The 26749-nt window shown below is 52.8% G+C and overlaps 1 protein-coding gene across 1 annotated transcript in view; it reads right to left on the bottom strand.

The window, feature by feature from the left end:
- HCN4 (hyperpolarization activated cyclic nucleotide gated potassium channel 4) overlaps positions 1–26749 on the bottom strand; it is a 97895-nt gene that overhangs the window by 23787 nt on the left and 47359 nt on the right. The window contains exons 3-4 of the mRNA XM_053954829.1: positions 15997–16158; positions 6795–7013 (exon numbers count right to left, since the gene is read on the bottom strand). Coding sequence (XP_053810804.1) covers positions 6795–7013; positions 15997–16158 — 381 coding nt within the window. The remainder of the gene's footprint in view (positions 1–6794; positions 7014–15996; positions 16159–26749) is intronic.

The raw sequence follows: 26749 nt of genomic DNA, 5'->3' as shown, positions 1-26749 counted from the left end.
TGGCTGGGCTGGAGAGGCCACATCCTGCCATAAGGCACCAGGCCAGCACAGGGCACTTTTGGCCATGGTCAATCCATCTTTAGAAATATCACAGGACATTGTGGAGATGTCAGATCATTGGAGCCACACATCTGGAATGGGACAGGGCAAAGGGACAGCAGTACTCTCTGCAGAAGGGGAGAATGAGGTGAAAAGTGTCCCCAAAGGCTGGAGATGGGGACAGGGGAGTGGGGGGGGTGTGCAGTGAGGGACCAGCACTGCTGGAAGCAGCAGGACAGGTGGCCCTGGGGGAGGCTCTTTGCTGCAGCATCAGCTCTTCAGTTTATTTATCTATTTATTTATGTACAGCTCGAGTGCCAACATGAATTCCCAGTCTGATACTGAGGTCTGAAACCCCTCCCTGGAATGGAAGAGCTGCCAAGGCAGGGAGGTTGCCTTGCCATGACAACACAGGCAGGTGCCACGTGGTGGTCACAGGGCAGAAGGACCTGTCTGCCTTCCAGGCCCAGGGTGGAGATGCCACAATCTGAGCTGTAACCCCACTGCTTCTGACATGTTTTACAGCCTCAGAATGGGCCTGCTCTCAGGAATGGGTAAACCAAGTTAAAGCCCACCAGTGACATATTCTCCTGCAAGAGCAGGAACTGCTCAGCCCTGGTCTGGTTAAGGCAGTTTGCACCACAAGACATCCTGAAAAGAAGCCATGAGGTTTTCATTCAACAAACATTTCTGTTTTATAACCAGCCCAGGATTCTTTCAGGGAAAAGATTAAATAAACCCAAAACAACTGACACAATTTCTGAGTTTCTGACTGAGGTGAACACCCCATTACATGTTTCTTGCATTCTTTTGACTCTGCAAAGCAGCCAGAACTCCAGAACTGCAGAAAAGCAAAGCTGTCCTGGGGCAGTGCTGGGACCCCAGGCCCAGGACACAGCAGGGGCACAATCACTGAAGCCATCCTTTATCAGCCTTGTTATCAACCCAGGGTGTTTTGACTGATAGTAAGGTGGGACACAACAGTGCTCAGTCCATCTCTGCACAGAGGGAACAAAAACTCAGTGCAGGCATGACAGGATAAAGCCAGGCTCTCCAAACTCTTTCCAATTAGGAAATTTGATTACATTTTGCATTTGATTAAATGCTGCAAACAACTTTAATTTCTGGAGTGCTGCACTCCCTGCCCTCTCCTTCACACACATTACCCAAGGAGTGTGTGAGTGAGCTCTGCAGCTTCCCTGACCTCCAGCATGGGTGCTGGCCCAGGAGGACACTTCTCCAGAATGCCTCTGAGCTCAAGGAATGTGGGGACAATCCCTGAGAACTTCCTGGTGACCAATCCTCTCGGGAATGTCACTTCCAACCCTGCCCAGACTGGTAGAGGATGTGAAGCTCCCCCCGCCAGCTCAGTGGCAGGGAGCAGTGGGAACTGTGGCAGTGTGTGCCCATTGCAGGCTCCCAGAGCAGCTGCCAGAGTCACCATGGTGTGTCTGTGCCTCTGGCTGAGCCAGCCCCGAGCCCCAGCAACCACCACAGCTCCAGCAAAGGGTTAATGAGCTCTGTGGGCATGGGGTGCTCACCAGCACAGTGCCAGGCTGGTGGGATTATCCAGGAAGGAAGTGTGCCCCCAGTTCCCTGCACAGGCTCATGGGGAGCAGCCCAAACCCACAGAGGGCAGTGAGGGCTCCTCTGCCCTGGGTGCCTGGGAGAGGAGGAGGAGGAGAAGGAGGAGGAGGAGGACTCCAGCTCCTTCCCACTGACAAAGCAGATCTGGGATTCCCATGCCAGGGGCTGGATCTGCATCTGGGCACTCAGCAACACCTGAAAGGTTTTCCTCAAGTCAATTTGTCTAAATATTCTGAGGTTAATGAGACTCTGGAGCACTGCAGCACCCTGGAGCTATGAGTTCCACAGTTTCCTCATGGACCATAAAAAAGCCCAAATCACCCTTTAAACTTGTTGCTAATAAAACGATTATTTTACTATTAAACTAAAACTATTATTTTACTATTATTATACTGGTCTCCAAGAAGGAGCAAGGACTGCCTGAGCCCCAGGACAGGTCCCCAGCTCTCAGAGCAGTGGGCAGGCCAAGGGCACTGTCTGGATTTCCCCTCAACAAATCCTGGTCCAGCACCCCCAACAGGGATAGAACATTCCCATTGTTTTATTTCAGCCTTTCCATGACTCAACCTTCCCCAGCTTCTCTTTGCTGAGTTCAGGGTGCTGACAGAAGGGCTGAAATGTTCCAGCTGCACAATGAAGTGCTTGGGTAGGCAGAGCAGGGATAAGCTGTGGGCAGAAGGGCTGTGAAGAGGTGTGAGGAGCTGAGGGGTGCTGGCAGTGCTCTGCAGGGTTTCTGAAGTGATTCTCTCTTCAGTGTCCCCCTGCAATCCTGCTGCAGCACGTGCTGCTTCAGGATAATGACAAGGGAAAGTGCAAGTCCCTACCCAGAGTCAAAAGGTATTTTAAGAATAAGAGGCGCTGCATGGACTGCTCAGGGAGGAGGAGGAGTGAGGAAGGAGGGAGGAGAGCAGATCCTGAGGGGACATGAGGCTTTGGAAGGAGAGATTAGGGCTTTACTGGGCTCTGCAGTGCTGACAGCAGCAAGCCCTGCCTCTCAGCGATGCCTCAGCTTTAGCTTTTATATTTTCACATTCTCTGCTGCTTCAGTGGGTGGGTCTGGGCTTCGTGTTAGGGGATGGTGAGCTCTGTTCACAGAGCAGGGAGACAAAACAATCCCTGCTCCAGCTGGGGAACAAGGACAGAGGATCCAGATCTCAGCCCCAAGAGCACAAACAACGTGGGCCGGAGAGAGAAAAACAAGCAGGATGGGAGTGCATGGGCTAAAGCTGGAATTGGACAATTAACTCCAATATGCAAATGGGCCAAAACTTATAAAAGAGTGAGACCCTGTGACTGGTTGTCCATTTTGTGGCTACTTTGGGTTGTGCTGCCCAAGGTGGATCTGTTGAGGCCTCTTAACAAATCCCTTCTTTACCCTTTAGCTCAGTCTAGGTCTGTTCTAGGTCAGCCTGCACAAGGCATCACTGCAGGGCCTGCTCTGGGTGTACCTGGGGAGCTGAGCCTCCCTGCACCTGCTGGGATGGGAGAGTGACCCCAACTGGGATAGATGAGTAATGTGATGGTGGACTCTCACAATTAAAAGGCAAATATCATGTATATATGTTAAGAGAAGTTTTATAGATTTATAGTTAAGTTTCACTCCCCATTGTGTTGTTATCAGGGGTGCCCTGGGTTTGGGACATTTGGGAGGTTCAGCTCGTTGCTGTGGCAGCCCCTGACCTCCAATCAAAATGTCAGGAAGTGATCTCCAGCACTGGGCAGCAAAGGAGGAGTCAATGGACAGAACTTTGGGAGGGCTAAAGGGTTAAAAGGCAAAACCTCATTGTGTGGATGAGCACGTGGTGGGAAAGATCCTCTGCTCCCGGCGCTGTAATATTTTCTCTATTCAGTATTCTGTTGTATTTTTGGTAAGGTTTTAATAACCCTTTTGAATTTTTGGAAGTGAGGATCATTTCTCACAATGGGGGCTGAATGTCCCTGCCCTGCTCCAAGGAGCTGCAGAGAGCAGCACCATCACCCTCGCCACCCTCAAGGTTACAGAGTACTGGGGAGGAGGAGAGGGTGTGTGTGGTGAATTGACTGAAATACTAATCCAGCTGAGCTGCAGGATTAGGGAAATAAATTAATAGGAGAACCTGCAAAAAGCATGAAAATAATGGGCATATCTGGCTAGATTCTGCAGCCAGTGACGGAGTAAAGGCTGGAGTTGATCCATGAACAGCTGCAGAGGGTCTTGTACCCCTGCTCCTGTCCTTGACCCCCTCCACCAGCACCTGCACCAGCTCTGGCACTCACTGGGCTCAAAAATAAGCTCTTTCAACCTACTGATGTGGGAGAAAACTAATGTGGGAGAAGAAAAGAGCTCAGTGAGGGTCTGGGAAGGCAGGAAGGCTCATGGTGCCCAGCTGAGCACGGTGGCAGGGAGCTCCAGGTGAGAACGGGCTCAGTTCTTGGTCAGAGCTGTCACATCCATTCAGGTACAACACCACAACAGCACTTGGGGACATTTTCTGTCAGAATCCCTCAGGAAGGACCTCCTGTGGTGGTGGTGTCTCACGTGCAGGAAACAGATGCCAGGATACTGTGGAGTTAAACTCCAGGCTGAGGTTAAGAGAGAAGACCAGCTCCTGATCCTGCTGCTGACTCTGTGACCATGGGAAACTCTGATGGGACAGACAGGTCCCTCCTCACTTTGCCTCTGGGGCTGGAGGTCAAACAGTCCCTTCAGAGAGCCCCATCCAAAGAGCTGTTCCCATCTGGAGAGAGGCCAGGCCTGGCCCTGCACCGTAGCTGTGCCCCCTCCATGTGCTGGGAGGGCTCTGTGCCACAGGGGACTGTGCCCTGGTACCCAGGAACCTCAGCACCTCCCTGCTTGGAGCAGGGCATTCCCTCTGAATTCTCCGTGGCTCCTGCCACGCCATGGATCCACCCAGCTTCCCTGCCTTGCACAACCAGCACAGCATGAAGTGAGAGGCTCCAGGAGGAGATTCTGACAGGACAGGGATTTAATGTCCCAGTGTTCAGAGAATCCAAGGCAGAGTGACACAAGCCTGCTCCTGAAGCCAACAGACAGCACAGCTTGGCTTTTATTCCTCTTTTCTAAAGCCCTGCTTGTCCAAGGGAAGGACCAGTGGGTTGGCAGAGGTCTGGACAGTCTGAAACCTCCCCCAAAACCCGCTCCTGAACCTTGTCCTGAGGGTTCCACACAGCAAAGCCTTCCAGGGCAGCTCCAGCTGTAACCTCCTCTCCTGTTTGTGTTTGTGCTGTTCCTCTCCCTCTCCACGGTGTCCCTTTCCTTGGCCACTCCCAGCACAGCTCCCGAGGCCCCTGCAGGCTGAGCCGTGCTGAGGGACAGGCAGAGCCCACAGGGTACTCAGCAGAGGTCTCTCAACTGCTGCTGGCTTCTACCAATCAACCTCCAAACTTGTTGAGATTCTCTCTCTAATCTGCTTCAGCAGACACTTTGTCCCAGGAGGACTGAACTAAATTGAGTTGCAGGGCTGCAAATCACGCAGCAGCCTCATTTTAATCATGGCTATTCAAGTGCTAAGGAATGCAGAAAGTAAATACATATTTGTTTTTAGGCCATCATTTGTCCCTTTGCAAGAGGAAAATGAACGTAGTCAATCCCTGAAGCTTTGATCCTCAGAGGATAACTTGGGAAATGAACCTGCCATAGGAAATACACCCTTGGTTCAATCCTCTCCCCATTGCCTTTGTCAGAGCTCTTCTCCTGGGTCTGTTAACCCTCTCCCTCACATCCCCATGTTCTAACGAGGCTTTCACACTTCCCACTGTCCCTGCCACCCCCTCCACTGTCCCTGCTGGCTTCCTGGGGACTGCCTGGAGTCCAAGTGCCAGGGTGAAGCTGTGCCCTTGTCTGAGCGCAGGCTGGAGCCAGAGCCCCGAGTGCCCAGTGCTGCAGGTGCAGTCCTGGCTGTGCCAGGCTGCCCAGGTGGTTGGCTTTGCAGATCAGTCCTTGACTTCTGTGCTACTTCAAACACATTTGAATAAATACTCTGCATCCTGAGATTTGATCAGCCTGCATTCCCAGTGCTGCAGTGTCCTTCTCTTTGGCGTGCCTTGCTCTCCCTGGGGATCAGCCCGGCTCAGCTGTGACACAGAGCTAAAACTCTGGATGCTCTGGATGCATGCCAGGCCTCGACACTCTTCTCCTGGGCATTCCCCCTCCTTTAGCTCTAGCTGTGGTTTGGGATCTTCCCTATGCTCCAAGCGTGAGTCAACCTCTGCTCTTCTTTGCTCTCCCTCTCTGCCCTGCTCTCCTCCCATTGTAATTCCTGTGTCTCAAACCTGTTCCAAGGTCATCTCACCCCCTCCCTGAACTTAAAATTCACCTGATCAGTGCCTGCTGGTCACAGTTTCTCCACTTGAATCACAGCTCCCCTCTCACCTAAACTGCACCTGGCAGGGTCAGAATAGGAACAATTCCTCTTAGTCTCCAGATCAAATGTACCCACAAGACCAGGCCATAAAACCTCCCCAGCCCCACTAACTGAGGGCAGCTGCATTTTTTGGATGCCCTGCCCAGCTCACAGATTCAGTGACTGTGGCAGTGGCAACCAGATCAGATGTGACATTTCTGGCTGTGCCCTCCATTCTGCAATCCCACAATGGTGCCATTAATTCCACAGCTACCTGGGGAACCTGCTCCGAGCTCCTGAGCCTTGATCTGGGCTTTGGGGGTTGTTCTGCAGCTTCACTCAGGAGTACTGGAGTGAAAAATCAGGATACTTTTACAGAGAGCACTTGCTAAACAAAAGCTGCACATTCTGGAACATTCACTTGGGGTTTGAAACAAGATGTGGAAAAGGAAGAAGTGACTTAAAATTTTAGGTACCGGTGCCATTGATAACGTTGGTGTACAAAGACAGGCAGAGACAACAACAATCATCTCTTTGCCCTGCTATTTACTGATCCTGCTGCTGTTTCTTCCTGAGGGTGCTGGAGTGCATGGATGGGGATGAGTAGCCAAGGAACAGCGCCCTGGCCTCTCACACTGACAGTCCTGGCTTGCTCCACAGCAAGGAAACCACCCCGGGCTCCCTCTGGACAGCACAGAGAGCACCCCATCCTCCCTCCACACAGCACAGAGACCACCCCAGGCTCCCCTCAGACAGCACAGAGACCACCCTGGCCTCCCTGCAGATATCACAGAGACCACCCCGGCCCAGCAGGGCTGTCCTTACCTTCTCCTGGTACTGGCGGCGCGAGGAATCCAGGGACTGGATGAGGGCGGTGGCGTGGCCGATGAACATGGCGTAGCAGGTGGCCCCCACGATCATGCTGAGCATGGTGAGCCACACGTCCGACATCCCCACCGGCGCCTGCTGCCCGTAGCCGATGCACAGCATGTGGCTCATGGCCTTGAACAGGGCGTACGAGTACTGCTTCCCCCAGGAGTCGTTCTGCAGGGACAGGGGCACAGCTTCAGCACGGGGACATGGATATGGGGCAGGAAAGCAGCCCTGGCATTGCACCCAAAAATCCCTGTCAGAGGCACCTCGATGTGTTACACAATCAACTTAATTCTTTGGTGGCTGAGAGGTCTTTGAAAGCTAGGACGGTTATGGAGTCTCAACCCCAAAACCCCTCAGAGACCCCATAACTCCTGTATCCCTCACCGAGCCCCTGCACCTCAATGCCCCCATAATTCCCATATCCCTCACCAAGCCCCTGCACCCCAATGCCCCCATAACTCCTGCATCCCTCACCGAGCCCCTGCACCTCAATGCCCCCATAACTCCTGTATCTCTCACCGAACCCCTGCACCCCAATGCCCCCATAACTCCTGCATCCCTCACCGAGCCCCTGCACCTCAATGCCCCCATAACTCCTGTATCTCTCACCGAGCCCCTGCACCCCAATGCCCCCATAACTCCTGTATCTCTCACCGAGCCCCTGCACCCCAATGCCCCCATAACTCCTGTATCCCTCACTAAGCCCCTGCACCTCAATGCCCCCATAACTCCTGTACCTCTCACCGAGCCCCTGCACCTCAATGCCCCCATAACTCCTGTATCTCTCACCGAACCCCTGCACCTCAATGCCCCCATAACTCCTGTATCTCTCACAGAGCCCCTGCACCTCAATGCCCCCATAACTCCTGTACCTCTCACCGAGCCCCTGCACCTCAATGCCCCCATAACTCCTGTACCTCTCACCGAGCCCCTGCACCTCAATGCCCCCATAACTCCTGTATCCCTCACCGAGCCCCTGCACCTCAATGCCCCCATAGCCCCATAACTCCCATATCCCTGAGACCCTACACCTCAATGTCCTCAACTGCACTCAAAAATCCCTGTTGGAGGCACCGCGACACAAGAAATTTACCCTTTGTTACACAAGAAATTTAATTTCAGAGCCCTCACTGCCCCACAAGCCCAGCTCAGTCCATTTGGAAAAATAAGCCTAGATCCCAGATCTGAGACCACCACTTTGGCCCTGGTTTTTAGAGACTCCTTGTGCTTTTTCCAGCAGGGAAGGCAGCCAGTGTGCCCCGCTGGTAACCTGGAATAAACCCAGATGATGCACTGGGAGATTTTCACAATGACCCACATGTGGGAGAGGGAACTGAAGCAAATAATTTCCTGTCCTGGGAAATGGACTTTAACTGAGAACTGCAACAGAGAGCCTGGGCAAGGCTGCCAGCAGCAGTATCTAAGAGTGAGGAAAAAATCACTGCCCAGCAATTTAGGAAATGGTCAGGGTCTCTGGTCATTGCCTGGAGAGATGAGAAGGGCAGAAAATTAAGTTGGTAATGCCTGGACAGCAAGTTCTCAGTACAAAACTGGGCTTTTTCAAAGAGCTGAGGAATTACAAACGGTGTCATTTGAGAGCAGCAACGTCCTGCCAGGAGAGAGTGCTGAGACATCTTGTGCTCTCCACTGCAGCTCCCACAGGCAGCACCTCAGCATGGCACAGAGAGAAAAACCAGCACAAGTTTCCTGGTGATTCTGATTAGCCTGAGCTCATGGGACTGCTCGAGGTGCACTTGCCATCCTGTGGGTATTATCTGCCAGCAAGTTCTTGCTGTGAAACCTTGACGAGTAACTGCTCTGTCATCACACATGGCTCTTACAAGGATGTGAAAGTGCCTCTGCTGGGTGACGCTTGTGGCAGCACTGGGCATTCCTCAGCTGCTCCCTGTTCCTGAAAGGGGCCAAGGTTATGGATGCAGCTCTGCAGACACAGGTGCTGTGGCAGCTTGGAAGGTCACTGCACAGGCCTGCTGCTGGCTTGTCAATAAACAAGGAGTTCTCCTGTGACCTCTATCCAGAGCACCAGTGGCCAGCAGTGCTGGGAGTTCTGGAATTCACTAGGCACCTCCTGGAGGTATCTCATCACAGCCAGCTGGGTGGCAGATGACTTCCCTGCAGGCAGCTCTCAGTGCCACTGATGCCCAGGGACACTTCTCACTGACCTTTTGGGGAGCAAACAGTGACAAAGCTGGCTGGGAGCTGTGGCACAGGGCTGGAACCTCTGCCGAGGGCTGATGCTTGGCTAGGAGATAAGCACACAGAGCTGACAAAGCCAGCTGATAGCATTACCTGGCCAGATTCGGTTTCATTATGCAAGACAGGCCTGATTCCCACTGTAACAAGAAGGGCAAAGCCACACAAGTGACAGCAGAGCCCACATGGGAGCAGTGGCACAGCCACAGCCCAGCAGAGACTGCTCCTGCTGCCGGTGCCAGCCTGTCTGGGCTCACCTCCCAACAGAGCAGGAACCTGGAAAAACCACCCTGCAGCCAAAAGAGAGGGGCCAGAGACTAAGTGGCCATTGGTGACTGCTGCTGGCTGTGCCCTAGGCTCGTGTGTGAGGAGCCCAAAGGAGCTGCACACAGGGCAGGACAGGGCACAGGGGGTTTGTCCCCTGGCCAGGGCAGGAGCTGCCCGAGGTACGAGGCCAAAGGAGTGACCCCTCCTGCTCCTCTGCCTCCAGGCCTGTGCTGGGGCTCTGAGGCCTGGCCAAAGAAGTGGTGGGTGCATTTTCCACCCGCGGGATTTGTGGCACTTTGCAGACACACTTCTGCTCCATGCAGGCACCGGGCCTCTCACACAGCTGCCACAGGCATCCTGCCCTTCCAGGAGCCCCCTTCCCTCAGCCCCGCACTCAGGGCACGGCAGCTGCTGTGACTTGCCTGGCTTTAGCCCATCCATTGTCCCTCATCCTGAGACAGCAGCAGGCTGCTGTCACATTTGGCCACTCTGCTTAAAATGCTGCATCCCTGCAAAGGTGGGCAGCACATTGCCAGTGCTATGGAGGCTCCCAGTCCATGGTACTGGGCACAGGGAGCAGTGCAGCTGTCCTGTACCGTCCCTTGCTGGATGAATTCCTTCCCCATTTCTCACTGGCTGTTGCAGGAATGCTGCTGCCCTCTGAGTTCAGTGTGGCAGTAGTTTAACAGGGCAGTGTATCTCCATCACATCTGAGAGCAGGGACAAAGGAAGCTGAGCTGAAATTCCGAAGGGAATCTGGGCAGACAGAACAGTAATAGCTGAGCTGGAAAACTGGCTGCCAGGCTCTTTAGTGGCTGTGAACATCTGGGTACCAGGCAGACTCGAGGTTTAAAAGCCATTCTTCCAGCAACTTGCTGCTCAGGAGTGCTGTTTACAAGGAAGCTTGCCAGTGTTTTGTAGGAATTAGTCATGTAAAACTCTGACATCCAGCATGCCGAGCCCCTGCAGCCTGCACAAACACTGCTGGCTCCCTGGGAATTGCACACCTCCGAGCCCCAGCCCAATTCCCAGCAGCAGCAGGGCTCCTGTGAGGACAGGCTGTGGGTGCCAGACTGAGGGATGGCTGAGGAATGACAGACTGGGGGGGTGGGAGCTGCAGGAAAACACGGAGCTTTCCAAACAAACGCTGAGCAGCCAGCTCTGCTGGGAGAGCAAGTGGAGGACTGCTCAGAGAGAGGCACTTCTGTGAAGGGGAAGCCTTTCAGAGCAATTACCTTTAGGGTACCAAGTGTGAAGAGCAGTGGATGATCTGTGAGGATTCTTCACTTACAGGTCCTGGTACCTCTTTATTTTTCAGGGTTGTTTTTTTTTTTTTTCCACAGGATGAGCAGACAGGTCAAGCCCACAGTACTTTAGGCCAGACTAGAAGAGGTTCCAGATGTGGACACGGGTTTATCAGCACCAGGTGCCTCACACTGCCACAGCTTGTTCCTGTTAAGAGCCATACCCTATCTAATACCCAACTCCACCAGCCCCCACGGCAGCAGGGCTGCACCACTCCAGATACTGGAGTGGCTAAAATGGCCCATTAGGGGAGGGAAATGAGACTTTAAACTGCAGGGGGAAAATGACTCCTTTTTAAGCAAATCCCAAAGCAAGCAGAAGCAGAGCTACAGTTCTGTGCCTGTTCACAGTCAAGAGGGGGTTATCTCAGAGGCACCAAGAGACTTTGCAAAAGGCAGTGAAATTACTTTGAAGCAGTTTCTCAGACTGGTTTGTTTTTCACATCCCCACTGGCAGTGCTGGAAGGGCTTCTCTGGCATTGGAGTCTGGCCTGCTCAGATCCACCTTTGAATACTTGGAGACACTTCCCTGGAACACTTCAAAGGCACTGCTGGGTTCTGCAGTACCTTACAGAAGCACCTGAAGGCAAACTGTGGTGTCTGACAGGGTGTTTTGGTTCTGATGTACATGTGAGTGTGTCTGGTTGAATCCTCCCTGGAGAGGAGGAGTGAGATGAGTAAAGACACGGAGAAGTACTGAAGTTCTTGGGATAGGGGTGTAGTCCTATTATTGAGGTGATGAATCTTCTTTCCCTGCAGCATGGAAATGAGGGCTGGTTTTATGGAGTGCCAAGTGGTGGGAAACCCCAGAGCAGAGGAAGAGCAGCACAGCCCACTCATGGACAAAGCTTCCACAGGACAATGTTATACCTGACTTACACCATTAACACTTGGAGAACTCAGGAGCTGTCTCTGACCATCCCTGCCCAGCCCTGGAACTGCTGGCCTGGGAAAAGACACCTCCAGGTCCAGTTTAAAGGGTGGGAGTAGTGGGGGAACACATGGAGATGACTTCATCTCGGACAGAACCTGCCTGTTCCGGCCTTGTTTCCAAGGGAAGCTCCACATGGCCTTCACCTGCCAGCAGGGATCTTCTCAGGTTTCTGAGTGCCCCTGTCCCAGTTGCCCCAGGGAGCCTTTCCTGGGAGCCCTCCCAAGCACCCCGTGCTCCTGGAGATGCAGACCTGGGCACCCACACCTTGCCTGGGCTCGTGGTACTGTACCCAGGCCTGTGCACAGAGTGCTTCTGCCTCCTTTCCAGCCCTGCTGCTATCCCCATCTCATGCTGCTCCCAGCTGGCCTCCCTGGACAATCCCTGGAGGTGCCTGTCACCCTGCCTTCCCTGGAAAGGTCAATATTCCCAGTTATGGGCCGTTCTGCCCTGCCCACCCTGGCTTGGACTGGCTTTGGCACCAGCTGGGGAGGGCACTCCCTGTGTCTGTCACCCTGGGCTCCAGGTTCCCACCCCATGGAAGCAGCCCTGCTCCTGCTGCTCCTGACAGACTTTCCAGAACATGGAATCTCCCTCAGATTCCTGTGCCTGAATGAGGCCAGGAGGGATGTGCTGGCCCAGAGGCTCGGGGGGAGCTGGGAATCACAGCAGATCTGTGCAGGATTGCTCTCTCCCACACTCTGCAGCCATTCCTCTTCCCCCTTTCCATCAGCAGCCCTCAGCAAGGTGCTGTGAGCAGGGAGGGGCAGAGCTCCACAGGAACGTGTTCTGGTGGAGGGGAGGCTGATCAGTTTGCTGCCCTGGCCTAGGGGATCTCTGCCCTCCCTGCAGGGTGTGTGAGTTCAGCACAGCACTCAGGGGAGGAGGCCACGTGTTCCCAGCAGCTTTCAGGGCTCAGCAGAGCTGGGATCTCTGGGAGAGGAGCTGCCAGGCCAGCTCTGGGGGAGCAGCACACACTCTGCAGCTGACTCACCAGTGTTTGCAGTTTTTAATAAAGTGCACTGCAGGAAAGCTAATGCTGAAGCCCCTGGGATTGGGACTCAGCAATTAATACTGCAAACATCCTGCCCTGCCGCTTCAGGAGTCAGCCAGACACCCACTGCTTCCACGGCTGCTGAAGATGGAACACGAGGCATGTGCAAAACACCCAGATGAACCAGACTCGGGGATTCATCGAGGCCCTGAGATGATTTTGGCAACACCAGACCCTTCACAAATCCCCTGGATGAGGATCAAACCTTTAGGAAGCAGATGGGAGGTGATGAATCTTCTTTCCTGCAGCATGGAAATGAGGGCTGGTTTTATGGAGTGCCAAGTGGTGGGAAACCCCGGAGCAGAGCAAGAGCAGCACGAGCACACTCACAGACAAAGCCTCCAAAGCATCTGGACCTCACTTTCAGCTCCCCTTGGTTGCAGCAGCTTCAGAAGATTCCCTTTTCCCCAGATTTCTGGCTCCTGTGTGTAATCAGGGCAGCCATGCACCTGGGATATTTATTTATCTCCTCAGAGCTCCCACCAGGCTGGTACAGAATGTCCCAAAATCCCAGCTCCCTGGCACAGAGGCCATCCTGGCCTCTCCCCTCCCAGCTGTGTCCATCACACAGAGCCATGCTGGAACCTTCCATCCACATCCTGCCACCAAAGCCTGAGAAGAGCCCAGAGCTCCAGTTTCTTGTTTCCTGACTCGGTGGCCTCTCTCAGTACTCCCCTCCAGATTAGATGTAAATTGTTTTACTGATAATGCCATCCACATCCACTGCTGGTCCCAGTGACATGCCTGGAAATCTTCTCAGGAGATTAAAGGATATTATTGGGAGAAAAAAAAATATTTTTTCCCCAAAGAACTACTGCACTCTTTGTTAAATATTCTAACCCCAGGCTATTTTGGGGCTGGCATATTCCTGCACAGCTTCTGGAGTGGAAGCCTCCTGAATTATAGGTGGGGCATCTCTCCAGTTCTTCATTCCACTTTCCTGAGGCTCCATTTTGAGAGATAATGATTTTTTTTCACTTATTTTAAGTGAAAAAAAAAAAAAAGGTGATTTTAGCTGCAGGGAAGAAGCAGAAAAAAAATCTCCCAAGGCAAGTTTAATTCCCAGCTTCAGAGGTTCTCAAGGCTGGGAAGACAAGGCTGCAGCATGAGGAAAGCTCTGCTCTGGATAGGAGCTCCCTCCCTTGCCCTCCTGGAGCCTGCTGAGCCTTCCTGCCTCTGGAATGCATCCTCCCCTCTCTCCCCAGCCTTGCTGCTAAGATTTGCCTTGGCTAAATCTTTTCTTCCTCTGTCCCATTCCTGTCACTTTTGCAGAGCCTTCCCTGTGACTACAGCTGGCAGCTTCAAGCCCAGCTTGCACCTCTGCCCCGAGGGATGGATGGGGAGAGCCAGGAGCTGCTGCTGCCAGCAGCAGCCAGATGCTGGGACGAGGGAACGGCGGTCCACAACTGCTGCTCTGAAGCCATCCTGCCATGGCCAGGTCACCCCTGGGTGGGGATGAGGCCACCTGCACCTCTGAGCTCCCTGGCACGAGGAGCTGAGCGCCCTCTTGGCCCCCAGGAGCACAAAGGGGCCCCGATCTCTGACTGCTCCTGCCACATCAATGATGAAAAGGCAGCACGGGGAAGCCCAGGCAGCTGCTGCACAGGTTGTTGTTCTGCTGGAGATAAGCAGAGGGTTCCAGGCTCCAGAACTGGTAATCTGGCAGCAGCAGGAAGAGAACCATTATTGCAGAGAGGAGAAATGAATAAATAAACAGCAAACAAATGACTTTTCCATGGATGCTCACTCCTCCGGGCACGGGCAGCCTGTGCCCACAGCCCTGCACGTGGGAGGCATGGCAGGCTGGCACATCTCTGATACATTTTACATTTGTTCTCTTCTGCCCCAGTGCTTGATTATTTCCTTTATTCAAGAAGAAATTGGCTGGGGGAATCTGGAGGTTAAGAACTGCAATAACAGGCAATTTTTTAAGCTTTGTCAGTTTTTGCTGCTTAATCAACTGGACATTGTCCCTTTGAATAAAAGCTCCTGAATTCTCAGCAAGATGGTTGAAAGGTACCATGAATTTGCCCTGCCTTTGCCATATGGTGCCAAACTCCCTCCCAGCAAGAGCAGGGCACAGCTTGGGATGGCACTGGGCAGTCTGGCTCCTCATCCCGTGACCGTGCTTCACTCCAGGGTGGGTGAAGGGTCACATGGACCCTTCCAAAGGGTATGGGGCAAAGGGACCGGCAATGGGAATCATGGACCAGCCCCAGCCCTGTCTCTGGGACTCCATATACTCAGATTCCAGCGGGAAGCAGTTTCCATGTCTGCTCCTTGCTGCTCGGTGCCAGGAGAGGGAGCCTGGCTCCTGCCTTCTGCGGCTCTGCCGGGGCCGGTCCTGCTCCGACCGTCCCTGTGTCCCTGCAGGACCTGCCTCCCTGCCCCGGGACCGTGTCCCTGCAGGACTTACCTCCATGTCCCGGCACTGTGTCCCTGCAGGACCTGCCTCTATGCCCCGGCACTGTCCCTGCAGGACCTGCCTCCATGCCCCGGGACTGTCCCTGCAGGACCTGCCTCCATGCCCCGGGACTGTCCCTGCAGGACCTGCCTCCATGCCCCGGCACTGTCCCTGCAGGACCTGCCTCCCTGCCCCGGGACCGTGTCCCTGCAGGACTTACCTCCATGTCCCGGCACTGTGTCCCTGCAGGACCTGCACCAAAGCCCGGCACTGTGTCCCTGCAGGACCTGCACCAAACCCCGGCACTGTGTCCCTGCAGGACCTGCCTCCATGCCCCGGCACTGTGTCCCTGCAGGACCTGCACCAAACCCCGGCACTGTGTCCCTGCAGGACCTGCACCAAACCCCGGCACTGTGTCCCTGCAGGACCTGCCTCCCTGCCCACAGCGCTGGGAAGCCGTGGGACGGCCCCAGGGGGTGAAAGGGGAAACGGGAAGCTGGGAGATGGCAGTGGGTGCTGCGGGGGTGTCAGCCAGGGGCTGGGTTTAGGGCTCAGGGGTGGGATGGGGAGCAGGGCACGTGGGATGCTCCAGAGGGGAGACCCTGCCCACCATCTCTGAGCTGGTTATTTGTATTTCATTATATATATTAAAAATTGTATTATATAATATATAATATATAATATATAATATGTTATATGTTATATATTATTGTATACTGTATATTGTATATTGTATATAATGTAGTATATATCTATTATATATTTTATATATTTTTATATATATTATTATTTTTAATATATTTATATTTAGTTATTTATTATGGGCTGATCAAGGGGATAAAGTATACAACACCTGGCATCGGCCTCACTCTTTGGAAACAGGCAGTGGGAGAAGAGTGGAAACAGGGGGGAGAGGTAAAGCGAGGAAGAACGGAGGAAACACAAGCAGGTCCCAGTGCTCTCTGTGCGGCACTCACCACCATGCGGTTGAGGGACACCCAGCAGTCGTCGGGGAAGTCCTGCAGCATGGGCACCAGGAACTGCAGGCAGCCGTCCCAGTGGCACAGCAGCAGCATCATCCCGATGAGGTTGACGATCCTCACCACGGCGCTGGCCAGGTCGTAGGTCATGTGGAAAATCTGCAGGCACACAGGAGCAGGTGAGATGGCAGCTCCCCCAAGCAACCCCCAGGGTCATTACACACAGTGCCAGGCTCCAGAACCCTGCTGAAGGGACAGAAAAGCTCAGCTCAGGCACAGCAGAACCAGCTGTAAAACAGCTTAAAAACCAAAACACAGAACCAGGCAAGCAAAACCAGCTGAAAAACAGCTTAAAAACCCAAAATACAAACTCATCATCAGTCACCCCTCCTGCCCTGCGACTTTGCCTTCTAATTTACTATTAAAAGCTCCGTAACTCCTTTGGTAAAATAAGCTAGTTGCAAATATTTCTGGACCATCAGGCACTCCTCAGGAATCAACTCTATAATTCCATCTTTTAGCTGCAATGCCCTTCTTTGCTTTCTGTTCTTGCTGGATACGTGTTCCACAGTGACCCATGGTGGCAGCTGCCTTTGTACTGGAGTCAGCTGCAGTATCTGCACAGATCAAATGCAACAAGGAACGGCCTCCAACTCAGCAGAGGCTTCTGGAAGAGGATCTGATTCATCTCTTTTCTTGTGTTCCTTGTGTTCCTTGTATTCTGCTGCTATACCCCTGCCCAGGTGGGCAAGGAAAAGAGAACCATGGCAGACAGGGCTGGTTTTCCTCATCTGTCAGTTCTTCATGTGGAAAATAAAGCTGCAAACACAACTTTCTTACAGGTCAGAAGTGACACAGCCCCTGATCCAGGGAGGTTCAGGTGCCTCACCTGGGCAGGGGTGACAGATGGCCAGGGACATGAGTGTCAGGGTGGTTTGTGACACAGGGGACAGGCTGTGTGATGTGTGCCCAGATCCATACGCCTGGCTGCTCCAACAGGGACAATCCTGCTCCTCCCACCACCAGGGCACTGTGTGCCTGCCACCTTTGCCCACACCAGAGACCAGCCTCTCATCCCACAGGAAGGCAGCTCAACAGCTAAAACAGCAGAGAACCTTTGTTATCAGGCAAAGAATTCACATTTTTGCAGCTGGAATTGCTGCTGTTGGAGCTGCCTGTCCAGTTGGAATGGCTGTCTCCAAACCAGCCATGCCCACCTCAGGGTCACACGCCCACAGCGATGCCCACCTGCCCAACCCTTGCCAGGAGGGAGCACAAAGGATGCAGGAATCCAAAAGGATGAATGATTTGGATAACTGCTCCATTATTTCCCTGCATCCAGGCTGGAGCCCACACTGCCAGTGTGAGAAAGGCCATTTGACTGATTTTTCAAGGGCTGAAAAGAAGAATATCGCCAAAATCCAGCATGAAAGGCTGTTCTAGGAAATCCAGCTCTGGCTGCTGACTCAATAGGTCAGTATGAAAGCTGAGCACATAATTCATAGAGTAATTCCTCCTGGTTTCCTCTGTTTTCCTCCCCCTGCAGAAATGATCATTCTCATTTAGATAACCCAGAGTGAATCCATCCTGTTGGAATGAGAGCCCGGGGCTGTGCTTTTAATGAAGCTGGAGCAGCAGTTTGCAGAAGGATCTTCTGTGCCACCAGGGTTTTTCTGTGCTAATGACTTTTCCTCTCACACCTCCGGGTGTTTTTCAAAGAGCTCCAGCCCTGCTGTAACCCAGGGAGCTCCAGCCAGGGGCAGGGAGAAGCCCTGTCAGATTGAGGAGGGACCTGCGGACAGCGAAGAGCCCGAGGGTATGGATGGCTCAGGGACCAGGTGATGGATAAGGAGCTTCTGAGAGGAGGGTTGGGATCTATCCAAGTCAGGCTAGGGCAGAGAGCCTTTATTTGGTGCATGCAGAGAGAAGAGAGGGTGGATTCAGCTCCTTCTCTGCACTTTGGGATCTGGACAGGAACACTGGAGCCACTGGATGGGAACAGATCCCTGAGGGTGACACACCTGGGCTGTGGCACCTGAGAAGGAGCTCAGGGATTCCCAGGAGTAATTATGATTATGAACTGCAAATGTCTGAGCTGCAAGTGAGACAACTCCAATTCCAAAAGTCTCGGGAGTTCCCAGCTCCTGCCCACTCCCTGGAACACATTTGCATTCCCATGCAAGAGAAAACCAGGAGCACTCCCGGCGCAGGAATAACTGTGAAGGGCGGGGAACAAACACCTTCCACTGAGAAGCTCCTACTGCAAAGAGGTCACAGGGAATTCTGACCCAGTAATGTGCTGGAGGGCATTGCAGTGCCCTCCAGCACTCCCTTGGCTCACCAGGGAGAGGAGGGCCAGGAACATTCCAGAAGAGCTGGTGCATGCACCAGCACAGGAACGTGAGTGCAACTTCTCTGGTTTCCATCAGGAACGCTCAGGACTTTGTAACACAACCCAGGCTGGGTCCCAGAGCATCACAGCTCCTTCCACCCCAGCACTGCCTGTGCTTCCTGTCTTTCTGCTGCTTGCACTGGGAAAAAGGGAGCCAGGAGAAGACCCGAGCATGGATTCACATTTAAAGGATATTACTGGATAGAGTTAATATCCCTGGTTTTTGACAGACCAAAACAAGCTCTGGCTTCAGCATCCCTGCTACAAAATCAGCAAGATCCTTCCAGCGAAAGGACACCTTGCAATTCTTGTGGAAAGGACAGCTTGGGAAAGTGGGAGGACCAAAACTTCCCTCCAGAAGTCATTTCTGGTTATGTAAGAGCTCCATCTCAGAAACTCCGCTTATACAGAACGAGCTATTGGGATCCTATCAGAAGGAATCTGAATTCCTGTCAGCCCCAAATAACTATGCAGTCCTCTTCCATCCATCCTGGACTGCAGCAGCATTCCTCCAACCTCAGCACTTGAGCTGGAAGGAATCAAGGACACCTTGGAGAAGTGGGGCCTGGTTCTGGCAGTGGCTCCAATCAAGGCTGTGTTTAATTAGGTGTGCTGGTCTGTGCTGGCACAAGGCTCAGGTGCTGTCCAAACCACGGCCACCACCATCCCTCTGCTCCAGCTGGGGCCACCACAGTCCTTCTGCTCCAGGCTGGCCACCACCAACCCTCTGCTCCAGCTGGGGCCACCACAATTCCTCTGCTCTGGCCAGCTGGGGCCCTGGGCTGCCCTGTCCATGGGCACATCCTGGGGCAGCGCTGGGCAGGGCAGCAGCTGCTCCAGGCACACCCTGCCAGGGCTAGCCCTTGGCACAGCCCCTGGCCCTGGCCCTGCTGGCACAGCTGGGCTTGGATCTGACTGCACAGCTGGGCTGGGGTCTGACTGCACACCCCTGCTGGCTTTTCACACTCTGGAGATGCTGTGCTGGGAACCAAGGGGCTTTGCCAGGGCTTTGGGGGACCTGATGCAGAGGCACCCCGATGATCCTAGCTGAGGCAGGGCGAGCCAGCAGATCTGAGCACTGACTCTGGCAGGACTCGCTGCCATCCATGGGGCTCCTGAACAGATTCTGCTCTACAGGAAAGCACTGAAACTGCTTGTTGTCCTTCACTACTGCACTGCCAACGTGGCAGGAATTCTGTAGCTCCACATCCTGGCTGGTCCCGAGCCAGTGCTGGTGTCTGTGCCCACACCATGGTTAATATACAACTGTGATAAATCCCCTGGAGATAATCAAGGAGCTGTGACACCGCTCCAGCTTAATACAAGCAAAAAATTTACTCTTCATTTATGGCTTAAAAAACCAACAGACTTGAGAAGGAAATACAAATCTCAAAAGAGAATCAAAACAGTCTCATACGCTGTTGTGAGTGCTCCAGGGTCAGAGTTAAGGTTGTTCTGCTGTGAGGAAAAACGTGTTTACTTACATTTAAGAAGAGTATTTGTGGGCTGTGGGGAAGAAAGTTGACATGTCTTTCAGTCTGCCTTTCCCTCCTTGGCTTTTGAAGATAACAGAGGTAAAGATCCATTTTCCTCACAGAGGCATGAGCTGCCTTTTCAAACCTCGGTGTTAATCTCCCAATAGACTGGGGATAGGTGGGTGCTGCAAGGAGTTTTTCTGAGCCTAAAATCCAGTTTAGCCAGATTACTGACGGTGGCTGTGCTGAGGCCCTGCAGCAAAAGCTGCTGTGCCTCTGGATCACCCAAAACCACTCATCCTTTTTAGTCCCAAGACCAGCCTGGACAACAAGCTCATTCCAGCTAATGTGCAAACTGAAGGCAGCTCCCTAAAAAAAACCTGTGGTTTGGGTGATTTGGGCATCAGTGCCAGCTCTCGTGGCAAATGTCACTTTCTGCACACCCAGGGTGAGCCCTGACTGATACAACTCACGGAAGAGGGGAAGGGTTTGGGAGCCCTGATGAGCAGACCCATCCTGGGAAGCTGCAGTGAGGGAGAGACAAAGAACACACAACTGGCAGGGTGGGCTTCCCCAGGAGGACAAACCTGCCTGGGCACATACAGACCATTGAGGCACAGGAGCCCTGGGCACACAGAGCCAGCCCTGAGCACACCTGGGGCACTCAGAGCAGCCCTTAGCACACCCGGGGCACACAGAACCAAGGCTCACAGAGCAGCCCTGAGCACACCCGGGCATGCTGAGCAGCCCTGAGCACACCTGGGCACACAGAGCAGCCCTGAGCCACTCTGAGCATGCACAGCAATCAGGGCTGGCAGGGAAAGGGCAGCCCCCCCAGGAATTCCACCTGTGGAATGAACCCAGCCCGCTGGCACACACGGTGTTTCAGCAACGCAAAGCAACATCTCAGCTGCTCCTTTTCCTCTCCTGCTGCTGCTGTGGGAAATGCATCATCCCCTGCTTCTTGCTCCTTCCTCACCTTCCCCAACTTCCTATTTATTCTCCCAGTGATGTCACGCTTAAGCTGCATCAAAATATAATCCAGTTGGATTCCAGGAGGTTTCCTGTCCTGAGCAACTCCTTAGGTTTTAGTCTTTAGGAAGAATGGACAAATTTTTACATATTTTTTTCTTTGGAAGAGTGGACAAAGTGCTGTTCTAGCCACTAAATTATACAAAGATAGAAACTTGGAATTTCCAAGGCAATTGTTGCTGCCAACAGGCTGAGCTGGGGAAGAAGAAGAATCCCATAAAGGAACAGAGTTGGGTTTACTGACACCTCAGGAAGCGGACACCTCCTTCAGAAGGAGCAGAGCTGGGTCAGACATGTTACAGGCACACATTATAATATTGGCTTTTGGCAAATGTTAAAATGGATTTTATATGTGTGGTGTTCAAGTAACTTTGTTATAAAGATATGGTTTTTATTTCTGGTATTAATTAAGCTTAGACAGAGTAGTGCAATAGCTGATATAAGTGTGCTCGTGTTAAAATGCCTGCTGGGATGGGATAACACCCAATGAACACGGGATGAGGACACCCGAACAGATCTGCCAACCATCAGCACTCACCCTCTGTGAGGGTCAGTGTGGACCAAGGCCCAAACTGGAGGTGATAAAAAGGGACTAAAAACCACAACCCAAAAATACACATGGTCTAAGAAGGCAGAGCTGAGGAGGAGCCATGCTGAACAATTCTAAGAACATGTAAACTACTTTGGGGAAAATTTTACTATGCATAAGGGTTTATGAATATGCAAAGAGCTGATGTAATGAAAAGGTGTTTAAGGGGCATCCCCGAAGATAAGAGTGCTCTTGGCTGCTGCCATAATAACCTTTGCTCTGTGGTCCTTATCTCCTACTGTCCTTTATTAAACCTTTTACATTTTCACGGGAGAGTGAACGTGTTTCTCACAGACAGCTCTGGGCTGTGCCCATCACAGCGTGCCTGGGACAAGGAGGGAGCTGGGATGCAGACTGGTTGGGCCAGGCTGGCAGCAGCAGGCAGCAGATGGGCTGTGGAGCACAGCTACATCTGCAGGCTGTGTGAACACTCCAGCACAGGCTGGGGCTGTGCTCAGCCGCTTTCTGCTGTGCCAGCAGCCAGCCAGAGCCAGAAGATCAAGTTTTAGATGAAGGCAAGAGTTTGGGGTTGATTCTCTTTTTCTGCTTGCTTTGCACCGTGTGACACAGCCAATGTCAGCAGAGCTGCTGAGGCTGCCTGGAGTCACGCCGTGCCTCACGGGGCAGGGCCAGGCCGTGTGCCGGGGCAGCAGCCGCTGCAGGGGAGCGCTCCCAGGCCCAGGTGTTAGCGGAGATAGCCAAGCACATTTTACACTCCAAATACAATCATCCTTTGTGCTGCCGTGGCAGTTTTCCTCTGCAGGTCTCAGGGGCTGTGCTCACACTCATCTGTTTTGTTCCCAATCTCCCTGAGCTCCGCGGTCCCGGAGGGGCCAGCAGGGCACAGAATAGGGAAAAGCCTCTTGCACTGGAAGCTGAGGGCAAAATTTTCGCTCTGATCTGCTGCTCACGGGCTGTGGGTGAGCCAGGCCCAAGTGTGTGTGTGCAGGCAGGGCAGCCCAAGCAGTGCTCCTGCCCCAGCCCGGGGCTGGAAAGCTCTCTAAGGGACCATGCAAGCCTCCACCTCCTCCTCAGATGATTTAACTCTTCCCAGGCAGCTTGCTCCTGGCCACTGGAAGTTTTTCCCCAGGCATGAGCTCAGGGAACAGAGACAGAGAAGAGAAGAAAGCAAAAGAGGGAAAAATGACATTTTCTTGCCTTCTCCCTCCAAGACTTGTGTCTACTGGAAAATATTTACAGCAGAGAAAGGTGAAGTAGCAGGACTAATTAGCACTGAGAAGGCTGGTGTAGCTGGCAGATGTTTATGGATATATATAAACCCCAAAGATCCTGCCACCACCGTGTGTTTTGCCTCTTGCACTCTCGGAGTTGAGGTTGTCATGACAGCAGCCCCCCTTCCTCTCCCCATGCCACCATTCCCAGCCTAGACTTTAATCTTCATCATTTTAAGAACTTTTGTCACCACGGCAACGTGACACAGACTTTTAAAAATATTTTCTAGCACAACTCAAGCGACTGTCTTTCCTGCACAGTTCCCTTTCAACCTCCAGGAAAAAACATTTGGGGTTGGGTTGTGGCACCACAAGTGTGAGACTGCCCTGGGTGTGAGACAGCAGCAGGCAGCTCTGGGGAGGAAGGACAGTGGCACTGTCACCTCCAGGAACAGCAACACAAGGATTGGGGCCAGGGCTTTTTCCAGAAGCTCTGTGACTTTGGAGGAAGCTCTCCTTTGCTTTTCCATGGGGTTTATGTTCCCACACGCCCCCAGCTCAGGTTTTCCAGGATCTCTCGGTGCCTTTGGAAAAGGGAAGGAAAACAAACCCCCAGAGCTGTAAATAGTTGGGTGTCTCGCTCTCAAGGGGAATTAGATCTCTTACCTGCTGAGGCTGGCTCTAATCTCTCAGGGCTCTTATCTGCATCTTTGGGAACTGTAGTCCTTCTGAGAGGCTTGCAATGAATCACTGCTGGAAATAGGTCACGGGCTTTTTTGGACGTTTAACAATGACCACAGTCACCAGACAAAAGGTCTGCCTTGCTCAGGAGCTATACATAGATGTGCCCAGGGAAAGGAATATCTGAGGGGAAAGGAGGCTTAAATCCCTGAGAAAGGGACAAGGCACACAAAACTGGGAAAACAGGAAACTGAGGCCTGCAGGCCTGGAAATGGCTCCAGAAGGGCACTGAGAGGTGCAGGGTGGTGCCAGGGTCCACGCTGGCTCAGGGCTGGCCCTGGAACAGCAGCATGGAGAGGTGATGGATGCCTGACCCAGGAGCTGCAGGTGAGGCTGCAGCCTCTGCCAGGAGGGCTCATTTGTGGTCTGAGCAAACCTGCCCAGGCTAAGTGGGAAATCAGCCTGGAAAGCACTGAGCTGCCAGGCCCACAGTCAGTGCAGGCAGCTGGCTCGGAGCAGCACGGAGCAAACACTGCTGGCAGCACTGCTCAGGCTGTGCCAGCCCACTGCCAGCTTTGTCCCCTGCTCAGGCTGTGCCAGCCCACTGCCAGCCTTGTCCTCTGCTCAGGCTGTGCCAGCACCCAGCCCACTGCCAGCTTTGTCCCCTGCTCAGGCTGTGCCAGTACCCAGGTCTGTGCCAGCCTTGCCCCCTGGACCTGTTTCCAGAGGACATTAGGAAACTGTGCTAAGGAAGGGGATCCCAACCCCTTTCCTTCCGTGCCATGGCTCTTTGGAAGCTGTTTGACTTCCATGAAGTGATGGCTTCAGCACAGTCTGAAGGTCCCTGATCAGGAGGTAGCATTAAACACCAGTAAATTAAATCACTTATTGTTTTAAAGCTGTTGTCTTGGAGCTCATCTGATGCTCCCTCTGCAGCATCTGAGAGCGGATTCAACGGATGTCTGGTGTGCCACAGGTGCCTCCCTGTCTCCTCCATCCCAGAGGCTGACCTGGGAAGCAGGGACTGCCAGCTCTGTATCCATAAACACACCAGCAGGACATGGCAGAAACACAATCCCACCAAGAGAACAGACTCTTCAATGAGAAAGAGAATTGTCTTCTCAAAGTTTGGATTGCCTGTAGAATTCTTGTTCCCAATTTCATAAAGAAATCAGCAGCAACCTTTGTTTTCTTATTCCTTTCAGCCCCACCTGAATTTTTTATTTAAAATTCAGAACATTTTTTTTTTAAAAGCCAAGCTTGATCCCTAAGGACCCATATGATTAACAGCTGAGATTGAATATGAACTCATTAGGTCCCGCCCTGGAACTGCATACTTGCTGAAGAACCAAAGAACTCCCGCAGTTTGCTCTTGATCAATTCACATTATTTCTTTGATGCTACCTGCATTTCAATCAAGACAGCAAAGCACACACTTGTTATCCCTCTGCTAACCCAGTTTGGGCTTCTGTAGGAGAACAGGGGAAGAAGAGAGCCAGGAATGCACTCCCCAAAAGGAGCACGTGTCTGTTTGTCTGTGAAAGACTCTCTCTGCTGGGCACGGCAAGGGCAGCGCGGGCAGGTGAGGTCCTGGCACAGCTCTTGGGATATATTTGATTATTTTCTGTCCCAAAGCATGACCTGTGGCTGCTCCAGCCTGGCACAACCTGCCAGGATGCTCTGTGCTCTGCAGGGACGCTGAGTGCTCCCACCTAACTCAATCCTGAGCTCTAATTCCATTACAACCACGGCAACCAGGCACAACTTCCAGTCTGGGCTCTGGGATGCTCCCAGGGGCTGTAATGTCCAGGGAGGAAGCTCCTGGCAGGCCTGGAGCTGAGAATGTTTCCTGTGCCATGGGGCAGAGTGTGGGCACAGCTCACAGTATCATTATTGCTGCTAATAATGAAGGGATGGGACTATTTTTGGGCTGTTATTGCTCAGATAAACATCAGTCTCAGAGGCCGTGAGATTTCAGAGGAGCAAGCAGCTGGCCATAGCTCAAGAACAGTCACAAGCAAAGTCACGGCATCCTGGCCTGGATCAGGGCTGGTGTGGCCAGCAGGAGCAGAGAGGGCATCCTTCCCCTGTGTTCAGCACTGCTGAGGGCACACCTGGAGTGCTGTGCCCAGTCCTGGCCCTTCAGTTTGGGAAGGATGTTGAGACGCTCGAGCGCGTCCAGAGGAGGCTGGAAACACAAACCCTGTGAGGAACCACTGAGGGAGCTGGGGGTGCTCAGCCTGGAGAAAAGGAGACTCAGAGGTGACCTCATCACTCTGTACAGCTCCCTGAAAGGTGGCTGTGCTCAGGTGGGGCTGGGCTCTTTCTCCAGGAACTGACAGAACCAGAGGACACAGCCTCAACTGCCCCAAGGGAAATACAGGTTGGATATTAGGAAAAAGTTTTTTATAGAAAGGGTGATAAAGTTCTGGCATGGCTGCCCATGGAGGTGGTGGAGTCCCCATCCCTGGAGGTGTTTAACAAAGCCTGGATGTGGCACTGGGTGCCAGGGTTCAGTTGGGGTGTTGGGGCTCGGTTGGACTCAATGATCTCTTCCAACCTGGTCATTCTGTGAGTCTGTGAAAGTTTCTTTGTTACAAGGCAGTACAGAACTTTCTAACCCAATGAACAGATGCCACAAGGTTTATTTTGCTTTTCTAACCTATCACCTTTACTTACTTCTGCTGCACTGTGGATACTTTCACCAAAGTGACTTCTGTCTCACATGCACACATCTGCTTCTGGTGTAACTTCCAAACTCTCAGCTTATTCTATACAACCCCTCCCCTACATTATAAACCCTTCACCATTTTATCAATACAATTTCTCACTCATTTAAAACATATTCTTACAACTATAGAAACATAAGTTTATTATTTTTCTCCTTAATGTCTGTGTATTGTATTTTTACATCAATGCAAGCTTCTCCCAAGGCTGCAGATCAAACCTTTCAGTGTCTGTGGAAGTTCCTGGTTTTCTGATTCCCACACAGGGGAGCAGAGGATGCTCAGCCCCATGGCCTGGCTGGCACAGGGCTGAGCCCTCTCCTGCAAAGGGATACAACTCTGGGCACTCTTTGCTTTTCCTGCATTTCAGAGAGGGCAGAAGAAGGGACTGGGCACCTGTCTGTCACCTGACAGAAGGGACAGGGGCACTTCCCACCCCAGGGACAGAATCCTTGGCTGCAGCCCTGGGAGGGACTGGGAAGAGCTGTGCCAGGCTGTGGGCATGGGGAGCACAAACTCCAATGGCTTTGTTTGTCACTGCTGGCTTTTTCCTAAACTGCTCTGACAAACACCAGTGTGAGAACACCCAGCAAGGATTGAATCATCTCTGGGGGACCTCAGCACTGACAGTGTCCCTGCCCAGACTGACACAAATGTGTTTTAATGCAGTGTCACACGTCACA

The sequence above is a fragment of the Vidua chalybeata genome, chromosome 13 (genome assembly GCF_026979565.1).
Source record: "Vidua chalybeata isolate OUT-0048 chromosome 13, bVidCha1 merged haplotype, whole genome shotgun sequence".
NCBI lineage: Eukaryota > Metazoa > Chordata > Aves > Passeriformes > Viduidae > Vidua > Vidua chalybeata.
This window is presented reverse-complemented; position numbering and strand designations above follow the sequence as displayed.